Raw genomic sequence first — 15973 nt, 5'->3', positions numbered from 1 at the left:
ATGTGTTTAGACCTTAGAATCTTTTGAATGTATGGTGGTGGACTCTCATATTTTTTAACACATGTCCAAGTGTAATATAGTTGCTGGGACTCATTCCATCACTGTAGTTTTGCAGTGCACACTAATAGAGTAAACCTACAGACTTTGACTTCCCTACCTGGACCTGTTTTCAGTTTGAGATTTCATTTCTTCAATTATACAGTTTTATAAAATTACTACTATAGTTTCAGCTCTATTACTTTAAGGTAATTATTTTATTTATTTCTCTAAAATAGGGCATTTTGTATCAATATGAATGACTCTCAGGTTATACATAGATTGTAAATAAAATGTTAGTTATGGAATATGTTTTGCTTATTACATATAAGTGCTCTACAGGTAGCATGTTTCATTATGTGATCAATTTTTTACAACAATTTAGCTGGTTTTATTTTTCTTTTCTTGGTTTCATGAGTGGGAATAGGGCTGGAGTTATGTGGATTATTTCTTTTTATAACCATATCTGCACCGTGTGCTATCTGCTTCAATGTTTCTCTGTAGAGCTTCAGTTAAATTACAGAAGGCTGTTCAAGGAGGAGGAAACAGCAAGAAAAACAATAATGAAGACAAGTAGGTCATCAGAAGAGCTCTTAGATGGAAAGGATTCTGATAAGATCCTACCACAGAAGCATAGTTTGCTTTCCTTGGTGCTGAAAGCCTAGGACCAGAGAATCATATCTTTAATGACAATGGTACATAAAGCAATAAGCACTGTCCTGATTTTTGCATGTTTTGCTGTAGAGATGCACCTGTGAAACAGAGAGATACAGAGATGCAACAACCAGCCAAAAAGTGTGAATGAACCGGCACTGTTAACAGCTGATGTAAACTTGGAAGGGATATGTGGGTACAGAACTCTGCTTCCCTTGCCCACCTTCCTATGTAATATGTTTCTTTCAACAATTTTTTTTGTTTGTTTCTATTTTTTCCATCTTTATTTTGAAGCTCTTTCTTGAGCTTCTGCTGTCCATCAGTCACAGGTCACTGAATAGAAAAACCTTTAAAGTTCCAAACCCATTTGTCAGATTAAAATGTCTGTGAGGCAGGAGAATAAAAGAGTAGACACAGTGACAAGCATGCATGTAGAACTGATTCCAAAGAATGGTGCTTTTAAAAGGGAGGAAAAACCTCAGTTACAGCTATCTGTTCAGAATAACACTTGGCTATATGTTGTGGTTACTACAATGAAAAAGCTTTAAACCAAGTTATTACAGAAACTATATTAGCAGTATTCATTAAAGCAAACAGAACTTTCCCTAAAGCAATTGAAAAAAACCGCTCATATTCATGTTAAATACTTTCTATATTTTGGCTATTCACAGAGTGAATAGTCTAACTTCATTCCTTACTACTAGTTTGCTTAAATGATGCACAGGATTTAATGTTAACTTTCTACCTAATATGGGTTGTTATTTGAAATGAACCCTCTTTAAAAGTGTTCTTTTATTTTTTTCTGCATTCTTAGCCATATGTTTCCAAATACGTAATTAAAAAAATACGTTATTAAAAGCACAGCTTTTTCTCCATCTTTAATCACATTATTGCTACTAAGGTACATCTTGCATATGGCTTCTCATTAAGAGCAACTGACAATGTCAATGACAATACTAAAACAAAGGAAAAAAGGAAGACCAGAGAAGATACTCTTAAGCTAAAGTTCTAGCTGAAGCATGAAATCACCTATATTTCACACAAAAAATGCAGTGAGTTAGCTCAATTACCAGTTGCCTGCCTGACTGCCCCACTGGTTTTCCTGACACAGGGGCTGCCTCTGCCACCACTGCCAGTGCCAGGGGATTGCACTCCATGAGACAACTGAGGACTAACTGAACTTTTAAATTCTACCAAGTGGCCAAGTTAAGAGTCATTTGAAGTACAGCAAAACCCCTGAGCTGCACGCAGAGAGACAGTGCTCTTTCAGTAAGACATCAAATTTGATAAGATTGTTTACACTATGAAACAATATGTGTAACAACCATGACATTTGTAAAATCTGTTCTTACCACTGTACAGAAAACAAATTTCATTGCCCATCTTTGAAATTAAATATTGGTTGAACATGACTGCACTAATTAGATACATAAACAACTTTTTACGGCAACTCTCGATAGTCTTGCCTATGTTCTTTCCTTCTCCTTTTTGTGTATTCACAATTCTGCAAAGTATCAGCAGGCCTGGATGAGTTTATACCTTGTCTTTGTCACAACTGGACAGATTAAATGTCTCTACTTCTGATTAGGTTATTTTTCCTATATAGACCATGTATTTGCTTTTTTTTAAAATCACGATCCCTACAAACAAGATTAAGATCAAGAAACAAATTTAGCAAACACTACAAAGGTGATTTGCTTAAATTAGTATACTAACACAGATGAGGTCTTAGGTTTCATAGTTATCTAATACATGCCATACAGTGATCCCCTTGCTTTTGTGATTAGAGACAGAAATGTTAATTCTATTATTATCTAAGAAACATCAAACTTTGTCTGAGATTTTTAAGTTGCTTAAATAAGAGTAAAAATAATAATGACAAAAATTTAGAACACAGTAAAAGCTGTTACCAGTCAGTAGTAATACATTTATTTGTGAAGAAACTACAGGTATCTACTATATGTATCAACTAATATCTTGAAATCCTATGGAATGAGTTTATTTTGTGAGAGTATTTGGCATTATTTCTTTAAAACCTGATCAGAGGTGAACAAAAGCTTTCTCTTTGACCCCATCACCAAACATATGTGTAAATGTTGAAAAAAAAGTCACAATGCATTTTACTCACCCTCATCCTTCCGTTTCTTATTGCTGGTCCATCTTCTGCTAACCTCAACACATACAAATCCATTTTGTACTCCCTTCCTCCTCGAATACTAAACCCAAACCCTTTGGCTCCTTTCTCCAAATCAACGGTGAAATAATCAAAGTCCTGTACAGACAAATACAAGATGAAAGACAATTATGGACAAATATAGACATTGTGGCAGGCATTCAGGAAAACTTTAAAATAGATCTCTTCAAAAATGTATTGATCCACTTGATATAAGCAAAGGTGCATAGAGGGGTCTGTGAGGGAAATTGAAATGTAGCTTCTGATCCATTGTTAGCCAAAAGTGCAAGATCCATGGGAGAAGGAGAAAACAAAGAGCAAACTTAGGTTGTGCATCTGCTGATTAGAAAATTAAACTAGAGATGCTGGGAAACAGCCAACCCAAGCATCTCTCTAGATGCTAAGAAGCATTTTATAAGATACGCACATGGGGATAGAGATTTTCTACTTAGATACTGAAATGCACAATATTTTCATATGGTTCTTTGGATCCCATTTAGGAATTTCAATATTTTTCTTGATACAGGTCTGCTTTTGAAAATATGGAAGTACAAACCACCTATTCATGTTTCCAGCATATAATGTTCAGAAGTTTACAGTCTCCTATTTAATACTTTTTGACCTTTGTTTTTCCTGCCTTTATGTAAGGAGAAAGGAAGGTTTTTTCCAAAGTCTGAACTTTGAGCTAAATCCTCAACCTTCAAAACTGTCAGTAAATATCTGTCATCAGAGGAGTCTTGTCCAAGGTACCATAACTCTTCATCTAACTCATCATCTCTTTGAATTTGTCAGATCATGCTTGATGTCAAAGAAACTAGTTGCATGGGCTAGTTTCTATTCATCCAGACTATTACCAACAGAAATTTAATTTTATCGGTCAGGATTTTCATTCCTTTATTTATTTATTCCAATTAGATGAAATCTTAATTTTCAAGAATGCTGTAGAAATGCATTCTGACCTAAGTACACCCACTGTTTGATGACTGTGTGCCAAGGATGAAAAAATTGATCCTCTGATGAAAAAGCTTTTTATGTTAGAATTTTCATTTCAACTCTCCAACCTTAAAATTGGCATTTATTTAACATTGCTGTCACACAATTATAAATGTAATGTTAATTTACAGATCACACAGTTATACATTAATATTAATGGTTTGGAAGTAATTTTCTCTACAGAGAAATAGTAACTCAGAGTAAAACCCTTTAATGTGTCTCTTCCTTCCACAGTGGCATCCTCCTTTTACCAGTACCCATGACCTGTCCCTACAGACCTGCCTGCTGTGCAGGAGAGCCCTGGGTGTGTGTGCCTGTACCTGGGGCTGCCTGTACTCGGCCAGGGGGTACTGCCTGGTGTCGGGGGAGTGCTGCCTGTAGTCCATCAGGGGGGGCTGCCTGTAGTCCAGCGGTGGGGGCTGCTGGTAATCCATCACCGGGGGGTGCCGGTAGTCCAGCGGGGGCTGCCGGTAGTCCGTGGAGGATTGCCTGTAGTCTGTAAACGGGGGTTGCCGGATATCAGGCTTCACATCCTGCCTGGCTTTTACTTCTGACCTGTAACTGAGGAAAGCACGAAGGCTTAGTTTCAGAGTAGCAAGCCATTAAGAATATGTGTTGCATGCAATACTGAGGACTGAAAGCGTGCCTGGCTGCAAAATTGCATGGAACAAATTTACACAGAGAAGCAAATCTCTCAAGGGTACATAGTCGAGGCACCCAAAAACAGTGAGCGCTTTTTGAAACATGGGCATAAGCAATTTTCCCCTAGGTTGTACTATGCAATCTTCCAGCTTGTATCAGTGAGATCAGAATTAGACTCAAAGGGACAGGAACAGAAAAAGCATCTTGCTTCCCACTTACCTTGCCTATTTAAAAGGTGAAACTGCGTGTGGAAACACCCACTATGCTCACTACAAAGTAATTCACTGATCTGATAAAGTGCTTTTTTCCAGAATTAGTATTTCTATGGAATAAGTAGAATATCTGTGCAGTTTATATACCCTTTCACTGGCATAAAATATTATTATTGTGAGCTTCTTATGGTTAAAAAAGGAGAAATTCTTTGTTTTAGCTGTTATCTTTTAAATGAAAGGTATTCTTTGATATAACATCTTTTAATATAGTGTGTATTATTTTTATTATACACTCCTGTGATGTTATCTGGCTAAAAGCTATGACAGTAAAGTCATGTCAGTAGTTATGCACAGAAATAAAACAAAGTGAAAAGGAAATAAATTTGGTTATGAGGTATTAAGAACAAGTAAAGTATTGCTTTAGCTGGTAACTGGTTACAGGGACATGGGTCGTAAAATTTGAAAGAAAACGTGACTTTCTGAGGTGCAGTGACTAGTTATTTACTTTATTCAAATAGGATTTTGCCTAAGCACATGGAAATTAACACATAATGGCACTTCAGGGTGAAGTAAAGAACATTCCTTATGTCAAACTTCCATACCTCAGCCATGTGGTGTCCTAAAGAGGCAGAAAGGAACCCCTGAACACTTTTAGCAAAGTAATTTTGTGATAGTAATTAGGGATATATTTTAACAAAAATGTTCAGAGAGTGGATGTTCTTACACTCTTCCCTGGGTGTTGAAGGAAATATTTCTTTCCTATACAGGAAATAGACATTTCAAATTCTGTTTCTATAATGGACTGGAAGTTTTCAGTTAACCAAGTGACCATGTCTCTTCATGGACACATATAGAAAGAGAGACACATATAGACTGTAAAAAGTATTTAGAAATGTACTTCCTGATTACAAAAATTACACTCTGAAAAAATGACAGCATTGTTTTCATTATGTTGATTCATATATAAAAAGGTAATCTGAATCTAAATGTTTCAAAATGTCTGATATGTTTCAAGACTTCATTGTTTCATTAATGTAGTTACAGTGACATTATGGCAAATCCTCCTACACAATAGTTTTAATAATCTGAATGTCTAACCAGGCGCAAAAAAATCGAAACTATTTCCCTTTGACTTTTCTGAAAAGATTAAAATAGACTGCTGCCACGTGTTCTTTTAAAATCTGTACATGGCATCTATAATAAGACTTGTGTGCATACATGCAATCCTCTTACTTTCTTTACTCAGTATCATGATCCTGTAAAAAGAAGATAGAGGACAAACAGGATTACTGTGATATGAGCCTTATTAATATTGGAAGTAAAAAAACTAATTAATATTCCTAAGAGAATTAATATCTTATTTTGGTAAAGAAACAATGTATGTGACTGTACAAACAAGATATAATCTAACTTATAAAATGTAGTGAAAAATAATACTACATGAACTAGCAATAGTTAACCTTTTTCTGAAATAAGAGTAATCTTTAGGCAGGTTCCCAGTATATGGCCACAGCTGCATATCAGAAGATGATGTTTCAATTCACAGATGGAGGCATTGTAATTTTTGCTGAATTTGTAAATGGTGACATGAGCAATTAGAGCTTACACTTTTCAGTAAAATCATTACAGAATTTCTTTCTGGAACTTCAATTAATTTTGTTTGCTGGTCCCATCTGAAAATTCACAATTTAACAGCTATTTAATACTGACTTCCAACAGCATAGAATGACTTCTGTGAAAACTTTGTATTGAATTTTGTCAGAAACATATGACTTCTAGGAGGTGATCACTTTTGGAAAAAGTATTCAATGAAATATAAGGCAAAGTAAATCTGACTAATTGGAAGGAAAAAATTCTGGGCAAGTGAAAGTAATACATCTGCTAAGCAAGGAGAATTAGAGGGTGTAGTGTCTGAATCACAAGTGAACTCAAGTATTTTCAGAAGAGAAAAGTTACAATCCTGTAACCAGCATCATTTGGGAAAGAGGATCTTGATGTTGGTTACTGAAGATTAGCATAAAGACAGTCAGTATAATCAGCCTTGTTTAACATGCTAAAGAATAATCCAAAGACTAAATACTGCTGATTGGAGGTCACAGAAAGTTGTATCATCCCACAGCTTTTAATAGAGCTGGTCACAAAATTTCTGTTGATTTCCATGACAGATAAATTTGCTAATGTATATGCATAAATTACACATGAGAAATTGGCTGGTAAATGATACACTGGAGATTAAACCCACCATAAAAAATATCTTCCTGACCCCAGACTAACATACAAGGAGAAAAAAAAAAAAAAAAAAAAGAGACCACTGAGAAAATGCAAAACCTGTTCTCGTGTCCCTGTGGCTGGAGGGGCTGTGGAGGTGGAGGCTGGGCCACGGGGCTGTGCTGGGCGACGGGGCTCTGCTGTGCCAGGGGACTCTGCTGGGCCATGGGGCTGTGCTGCTGGGCCATGGGGCTCTGCTTCTCCGAGCTGGGCGCCGAGGCTGGGCTGTTCAGCTCTGCATAATGGGGAGATGGAGATTAAAGACCTGTCACAGTGCAGCATTTAATAAAGGGCAAAGGTACACAATAATAATTTTTGGTCACGCACTATCTCTGCAAATTTATGCTTTGTCGCTTTTACTCTCTCAGGTTATAATTAGATTTTAAGACACTTGAACCTAATGGTCTCCTTTTGATAATCTGTGGGATCCGGAATCTTGGTGACTTCTTTAATTCTGGTTGACACTGTCATTATTCAAAACACAATTGAACAAGGGAAATTGCTTCCATGTTTCACGTACTCTTTTAAAACATAGAAATACTGATCACAGAATGATAGAATGATAAAATCATAGAGTCACAGAATAGCTTGGGTTGGAATGACACTTAAAGATTGTCTAGTCCAACACTCCTACAATGAACACGGACATCTTCAACAAGACCAAGCTGCTCAGAGTCCTGTCCAACCTAGCCTTGAATTTTGACAGGAATGCCAGGATGGGGCATCTACCACCTCTCTGGGCAACTTGTTCCAGTTTCATTACCCTCATCATAAAAAAAAATCTAATCTCTTTTTTTATATCTGTCTGAATCTATCCCTTTTTAGTTCAAAGCTGTAAGACCACTTGTCCTATCACAACAGACCCTGCTAAAAAAGTCTGTACCCATACTTCTTATAAACCTCCTTTAAGTACTGCATGGTCCATGTAAGATTTCCTTAGAGCCTTGTCTTCTCCAGGCTGAACAACATCGATTCTCTCAGCCTTCCCTTATAGGAGAGATGCTCCAGCCCTCTGATTGTCTTCATGAACCTCCTTTGGACTGCTTCCAGCAGGGCCAGAGGGCCCCACAGCTGGATTCAAAACTCCAGGTCTCATGAGAGTGGAGTAGAGGGGCAGAATCACCTCCCTCAGCCTGCTCACCCATTGAACAGTCCCCCCATCAAGCTCATTTCTCTCTGATTTAGAGAGAAGGATGCTGGGGTAGCATGTCAAAGGCCTTACAGAGATCCAGCTAGGTGAGATCTATAGCTCCTCCCTTGCCTATTGCTGCCCCTGGTGTAGTTTCTCCACTGTAGAGGGCCACTAGGCTGGTTAGGCAGTACTTACTCTTGGTAAAGCTGTGCTGGCTGTCCTGAATCACCTCCCTGTGCCTTAGCACAGCTAGAAGATATTTGAAATGCTTTCCATTTAGGAAAAAAAAATCATTTTAAGAAACAAACATTTTACTGCTTTATCCATTGTTTGGGATGACAGACATCACAAAAACTAAAACACTGGTGTCCTTACATTAGCTCCTGCGGTCTTTAAGCCCATCAAGAGTTTTCTGTCTTTTTAAATTTTTTGGGGACTGTGAACAGTAAAACAGTAAACCCAAGCTCAATGAATTCTGACTAACCATTTAAACTGATGTTTTATTTCACTGTATTATGTCAAATGACTAAGGTTTCACATAGGAACAGTGCAGAAAAACAGAATCATTCTTTCCAGACAACACAAAATTCAAAGACAGAGAGACTGGCATAGGAAATATGGTTTTGTTGCTTTTTTATTAAGATGCCAGTCTTCATTCAGGATTCCTGCTGGATTGGAGGGGTGGTACTGAGCTCATATCAAATACATTTCTTCCAATATCACTAGCACAGTCCTGTTCACCATTTACCTATTATATACCTAGGATGCATAAATGTGAGAGAATCCACCCACAGGAGGATAGAGCACTGCAGAAGTTCCTGTATTATCAACAGCAAAGGCAAATAATATATTTTTTTCTATTCCTGCTTGCAACAGAAGGAGTGAGGCCAGTGTGGCATGGTGCAAAACAGACAAAACGGACACACATAGGTCTGAGAATCCCTAACAGCAAAAGCTATACATGTTACAGATCTTGTCTAGTTTTATATTTGAATCTAGTTTTAATTTTTATGTGTTCTATTTTTAAATTTCAACATGTGAGTTTTCCCTATGGCTGCATATTCTCTACTTATCTAATTTATACTCACAATTATAACATTTTTGTCTACTTTATAAAAAAATATTTTCCATTTAATATTAATTTTCAAAAAAGCTTGTATATTTGCACTTAAAACATTCCTCATGCAGTCAGAAGCAATACTTGTCAGTATAATTACTATGCATAAGGCTGTAATTTCCCATTTTGCATCTGTGAGTCTCTTTTGTATTGCAAGTTTTAGAGGGGAAGATTGGAAATGTTGTCCCTCATTTCTACATTACTCTCATAACTATGGATGAACTGGTCAAATCATGAGCTGCTTCTAAAACCACTTTGCATTTTTATGGTATTTTTTCACCTGAGAATATATTACAGAGGTATTAGAATTTTTACCAATTTTTATAAGCTGGGAAGCTAATATCAGAAGGCAAATGGGGTGTCCAGCGTCACATAGTCACACAGGGAAGCCGTGCCTTGGGCACAGATAATTTCACACTGCTAGCACCTGAGAACATCTTGTAGTACAACAACTCAGCTGCACCTCTGCTTCCTTTCTGATTTAATGTATCCATCTCTAACACTGAACTATTAATGACATTTAACCTGAATACCAGAGAGGCTTAAACAAACTTAATGGGCTGGATGAAGTATCATAAGTGTTTTAGATGCTTGCAAAGCTGACCTCCAGTAATTACACGGGTGCTAATTGATATGAATTCTAAATTTGAGTATGTTTGTGTTTTTCCCTTCACTGAATTCATTTAACAAAATAGATAAGTTCCCTCAGTTGCAGTCTATGACCAGTGTCAGACTATATTTCCCTGTCCCGTTGCTGGATGCAGCAGCATGAGGTGAAGGTCATCTAACTGGACCATTAAGTAATTCCATCATAATTCCATCACTTTCTGTGTGTCATTCCCAGCTCTACTGGTACTTTTTGCTGAGATATAAAGACATAGTGTCATTAATGTGGTACAATTCATGTAGCAGTGCAGCACACTGTTAAACTAAAAAAGCCCTGAAATCAACCCCAAACCCCATGGAACCAACATCAAAAGATCTTCACAGATTAGATGTGGAGTAATGACTAGAGTAATGAGTTTATCCCCTTATTCTCACCCTAGAAATAATTCAGGGTTCAGTTCTTTCCTGCCTTGTGCATTTATAGTGACATATCACTATATGATAGTGATGGAGGAAACTGCCAAATCTGAACTCTTCCTTCACATCACTTTTTGTCACATGTAGCTGGTAGCTGAACATGCCTGGTGACAGCCATTGCAGTCTCTTGTGAATCACTTTGTCAAACACTGGCTTGGCTTATAGCAAGATATAAGGGAACTAACTCAAAACTTGTCTCTCAGGTGGAGTGCTTTTCCATGTAGAAGACAATTCTTGCAGAAGACCTTAACATCCTTTTTCTCTCTCTCTGTCAGGTTTCTCCAGGTTTGCTTTAAATACCCCTTTTCATAACTTGATACCTTTTCAAGAATTCAGATCCTATCTGACCTAGTTCTAAGCTCGAAATTCTGGTATGCTGCACGCTACAGGAAGGAGAACAAAAGATGCTCTTTCAAATGGTGACATAATTTAAGCTAATTGGAGGCTACTTAAAATTTTCTTCCTGTTTTTAAGGGCCATTGACTTACCCTCCTGAGGAATGATGCGAAGAGTTACACTGAGACCTGCATCTTTAATTAGCTTCACAATATCTGCATGAGGCATGTTAATAATAGACTGGCCATTCACAGCTAAGATCCGGTCTCCAACTTTAAGTTTTGCACAGCGATCCGCAGGACTTCCATCAATTATCCGCCCTATTTTATGGGGTACAGCTAGACAAGAAACAATAGTCACAGTTAACATATGCTGAAACAGGTGGTGATGTTCACAAATGAAAGAAAATAAGTTCATTTTGGAAGAAAATTCTCTATGAATTACAAAACAGCTTGTGTAAAAGCATAAAAGAATACAAATTCTTATGCAATATCATTTGCAGTAACACAGTACTGTGTTTTTTCACTAAAAATTCAGAATCCAGATACATATATACCCATGGCATATATATATATGAAGTCGAAATTAATTTTATAATTCAGCTATTTTGCAAACCTGGCATGAAACAACCTAATAAGCAGATCAGGAAAACAATAAGGCATTAAAACAGGGGAAGGGGATAAATTTACACAATAAGTAGCAGTCATAAATTGCCTGCCACATCCTGGTTTACAGAATTTCTTTATTTGTATTTGCAATAGAGGCATCAAAACGATTATTTATTTTATATACAAAAAACTGTTACTGAAAATGCCCAGGGTACATGAAATTGTTCTCCTCCATTCAAATGTGCTTATTGATAAATAGAAATAATACTGAAGATTTATTGAGATGTGCTGCTCTCTAATTAGATATTATTAATAAATGAATAGAATTGAATTGACAGTTATCTATGAGTGCAGAGACATGTACTACATGAAAACATCTCAGGCCTCTTCTCAAAACATTACAGAATAAAACTTCTCTTGCTCTTTGTGGTTCTTCAACTTTCTGTTTACTCCATCCATGCTCTTGTTCTGTCTCTTCCCTCATTTTCCATTGAATTTTCTAAATATTTTTCTTTATTTTTTTGACCAGTGTTTCTACTCTATTATCATCTGTTTTTTAACTAAATGCATATGCTATAGCTGAGTCTTTTCTCTAGGCTCCCCAAAGAGCATGTTAATTTTCCTTCTCCCAACTACTCATAAATATACTTATCACAATTAAATGACTATATAGTCTATTAATATCCTAATGGTGTTTGAGTATTCCTCCACAGTCCCCCACTTCAGTCCTGGAAAACAGCACAAAGCGGCTCAGCCTCACTGTCGACCTTTAAACTGGTGTTTAAAACCGGTGTGTTTTTTTTTTTTTTCCAAAAATAATATAACCTTAACATTTGATTATCTAGAGAGAACTTGGAAAAATGAAGGAAAGGATTGTTCAAACACTTGTTGGGAAATATCTAGGCTATCAATGCTCATATAAACCAAAGCTCTAACAGGAGATGTGTTCAGAATACATTGCTGCAGAACAAATTTCTCAGCACCCTGATAAACATTTACTGAAGGTTTTGGTGACTAACACAGACTGCACATCTGATATAAAGTCACAACAGACATACCTCAAAGTGATTTTTGTTTCTAGTTTGGATGTAAGTGTTGTTTACAGTGTTAAAAATTAGTTTTCAGAACACTGAAAATATAAATGAGTACTCTGAAGTGCAAGCCATAATCAAACTGCATGCTTCTTTACCACTATGGTTCAGGCAAGAATATAAATTAAAACACATCTTTAGTAACACAACAAAGACATAACAAATGTACTTCAGAAATGTCTTGCTGCTTAGGAAATAAGCACCTAATTTATGTCACAATGTCTAAATATTTCTATGTTTTAAAATATACTAAATATGTACAGCCACACTTTCTACAAAAAATGTGTTTATTCTGCCCTTAATTCAGGCATATAACTGCCATGCATACATATCAGTGAGCAAACAATAAAAGAGTAACTTGACTCTTAAACAGTTTATGTTTACAAAGAGCTTTTTTCATCATATCAGTTCTTAAAGCATCACCAAGAATCACTTAAACTAATACTAAAATGTGCCTGTTTCTGGCATATGTAATAAAAGATCTGCCTGAAATTATAATTTCTTTACTATATATTAGTGGAGATATGAAAAGGAGACTGTCTAATTAAAAAAAATTAAGAAATTTGGTAGTAAGAAAGAAGGGGAAATATGGTAGAGATGCCACAACTAAAATTTCCAGGATTGCCATTTCTAACCCTAAAGATGTTTTTGCTAGCCTAAATATTTAAGTAGAGACATCTTTTCAGTAGTAAGGGGTGTGGGAGGGTGGGGGGTGGGAAGTCCTATTAATTTGCCAAAAAAATTTTTTGTTGGACTTCTTGTACCTGACAAGTGAATAGAGCAGATGTCTGCATGTTTGAGATGTCTGCTGAAATCAAAGCTGGAGGTGGGAGAGCAACAAGAGTCTAATTTGGATCCAAATCCTGAGGAAAGGAAAGGGAGGGAGAAAGAGGAGGAACTTGGTGTTCTTTTCTTTCTTCCCTTTAAGCCTAATGGTTTTCACCTTCCTGATAAAGGAACCTACTCCACATGTTTTGGTATCCCTGAACTCCCTTCATTCTGTCCTGTTACGAAAGGATCAACAATAGGTGACCATCGGTGGCTTTGATATTTGAAGATTTAATACTCCTCGGGTTGTATTGGTGTCATATGTTGCCACTTGATCTTGCTGCAAAGCAAGAAGGTGTGGGAAAATTTTGCAGAAGGAATCTGAATCTCTGTTGGATTCAAAGTTACACTGTTATGCTCTACAGGGCTTTATGGGCAAATCTAGTGACTTACTAGAGGAGCTCACGGCCACTCAGCAGATACTGGTTTATGCACATTCCTAGATAATATAAGGGGAAGTTTATCTCCCAGATCCTTCCCTCCCAGTAATATTATCCTGAGGATTTTCTGTTCTTTGCTTCTCTTCCCAGTGGAACTCTGCCTGAGAGCCCTCCTAAGCCACAATATCCTGGCTGCCATGGTCCCAAATGCTTCCTTGGGAAGGGAAGATTTATTTAGGGCTTTTTTCACAAGCATAAATTCTTCTAAGGGACGCAGATTATCTGATGTGTAGGTTGTTCATCAAAAAACCACAACCATGTTATAATATTTTAGAAAACTTTCAGTTTTAGAGAGAGCCTTTGGTGGTGAAATACTTTGAAAGGATAAGAAGGAGCTATTCTCATAGGGGATTAATTAGGTAAAAGCTGAGGAATAAAGGTAGAAATGAACTATGAATTTCCATAATGGAGAATTTTTATTGTTCAGAATGGTCACGCCTAAAACAAGTGTGGAAGAGCTGTAAAGTGTCAGCAGGGAGTGGGTTGACTGAAGTGGCAGACAGGATCTCATGAAAAGAAATGCAAGATGATGCAAGAGGAAAAAATAACCCTGCCTAAGATTAAGCAGAGATGAGCCCTAAATTAATTATTATCACTCAAGAGACCCTGAAATGTGTGCCTATTTCTCTAAAAACATTGTCATTAAAACAGTCAATATGGCACTAAGAGTTAGAAAAAGAGTAACAAGTGAAGCAAACTACTGCTAGTTACTGCCATGCACCTAAAATCTGAGTATTGCTGATCATTTCAGTATCCTCATCTCAAAAATCATAGCAATGAACTCACAAAGATTCAGAGAAGGGAAGCTTGGAAGTCAGAAGCAAAAAACAGCCTCTGCTCAAAGGAGTTGTCCATGAATTTACTGTCTACACCTTGGGAAAGAGAATTTGGGGCAACTTTCTGGAGGGGCAGAAAAATTAAAGGATTCAGAAAGGGATTAGACCAATTTATGGGGGTGGACCCACTGCTCACTAAATCAGAAAACCCTGGCTATGAAAGCTGACAAAATGCCTGGGAAAGGTCTTGTCTGCTGTAGATGTCCTCTCTGCAGCTGGTCACAGCAAAGGGACTGGGTGGCTACTTGGTCTGTCCCATCATGGCAGGTCTCGGAAAGAAACCTCCCATGTCTGGCATTTTGTTAACCTACAATACTTTTTTTTTTCTTAAATTGCATATTTGTTCTTTCATTTTTATCTGAGAAGAGCATTTAATTTTAACCTTTTAAGGAAAGTCCCAGATCACCCGACTAGTGGTAAATGTTTCCTATCACCCTTAACAATTTTTACTAATCTATTCATGCCTTTTTTAACCATTTGCCACAAGCTGTTCTCCAAACATATGTATATATTGAAGAGTGGCAGCATGTGCCTAGATGAGACTTTGCAGAGAATCTAATCCACTTATTTCAAAACACTGAGTTCCCTGAGCAACATTATATATAGCCTATATCAGGCTATACAGAAAGACTGGAATTTGTGGCTGATTTTTTTTTTTCAACAAACCCATTGTTTTTGCTAAAAGTGAATGCAGAAAACAAGCTGCCCCTTTGCAGAACAATTAATTTCTTGCCTCTCTCAGACTACACAATGAATGAGACTGCAAGGAAAAATTACTGTAAACAAGGATTAATACATATTTTTTAATTGTTGAAAATATGGGAAATTAGTAAGAATGATTTTATATGTGTACAAACCATACAGCCCTTTAAAATAGACATATAGGGTCATTTTCTCCAGTACTATCAAGTAATGCAAAACGTGATACTCGGGAGAGATATAGTTGGATATCTACCTTAAGATAAAAGAAATCCTTCCAAGACAGAAGGCATAATCCTATACCTAAAATAATCTAGCAGAGAGTAGCAATGCTGCAGGAACCTTATCTAACAAGAGATCTTACAATGGAATGTCGCTTTCCTGCAGTGTATTTTTCAAAATTTCATTACTTGGGGAAGATTTGAATCCTGAGAGCACAAAGCTTCTATGATATTTGGAGTCATTCATTTTTCCTCCTAAATCTTGCTCAGATATTTACAGCATTACAACACAAAGTGACCCATGGTTGGCATGTAGCAGCTGAGGCTTTCCCACAACATATTTAATAGTGCAATGATCAGCTCTCAGTTAATTAAAGAGAAATTAAATGAAAAAAATAAAAGACAAAATGATTCAAAGAAAATCTTTGCACTTAGAAAATGGATAAGGTCTGCTTTCAGAAACTTACCAATAACTACAAATTTACATTTTTCTCTATATTAATAATTTTATTTGATAAAAATAATCAATTTTCACTCTCCATGATTCAAATTAATATCCTTACCACATCTACATGTCACATAAAAGAAAAAAAAAATTGTGTCA

General features: G+C 36.6%; 1 protein-coding gene across 12 annotated transcripts in view; it reads right to left on the bottom strand.

The window, feature by feature from the left end:
• MAGI2 (membrane associated guanylate kinase, WW and PDZ domain containing 2) overlaps positions 1–15973 on the bottom strand; it is a 702680-nt gene that overhangs the window by 36958 nt on the left and 649749 nt on the right. For all 12 annotated transcript variants that reach the window (XM_015627313.3, XM_033514718.1, XM_015627312.3 and 9 more), the window contains 4 exons: positions 10799–10984; positions 7039–7213; positions 4177–4417; positions 2819–2962 (listed from right to left, as the gene is read on the bottom strand). In XM_015627313.3, the coding sequence (XP_015482799.1) occupies positions 2819–2962; positions 4177–4417; positions 7039–7213; positions 10799–10984 (746 nt within the window). The remainder of the gene's footprint in view (positions 1–2818; positions 2963–4176; positions 4418–7038; positions 7214–10798; positions 10985–15973) is intronic.

This window comes from Parus major, chromosome 1A (assembly GCF_001522545.3).
Source record: "Parus major isolate Abel chromosome 1A, Parus_major1.1, whole genome shotgun sequence".
In the NCBI taxonomy this organism is placed as follows: domain Eukaryota; kingdom Metazoa; phylum Chordata; class Aves; order Passeriformes; family Paridae; genus Parus; species Parus major.
This window is presented reverse-complemented; position numbering and strand designations above follow the sequence as displayed.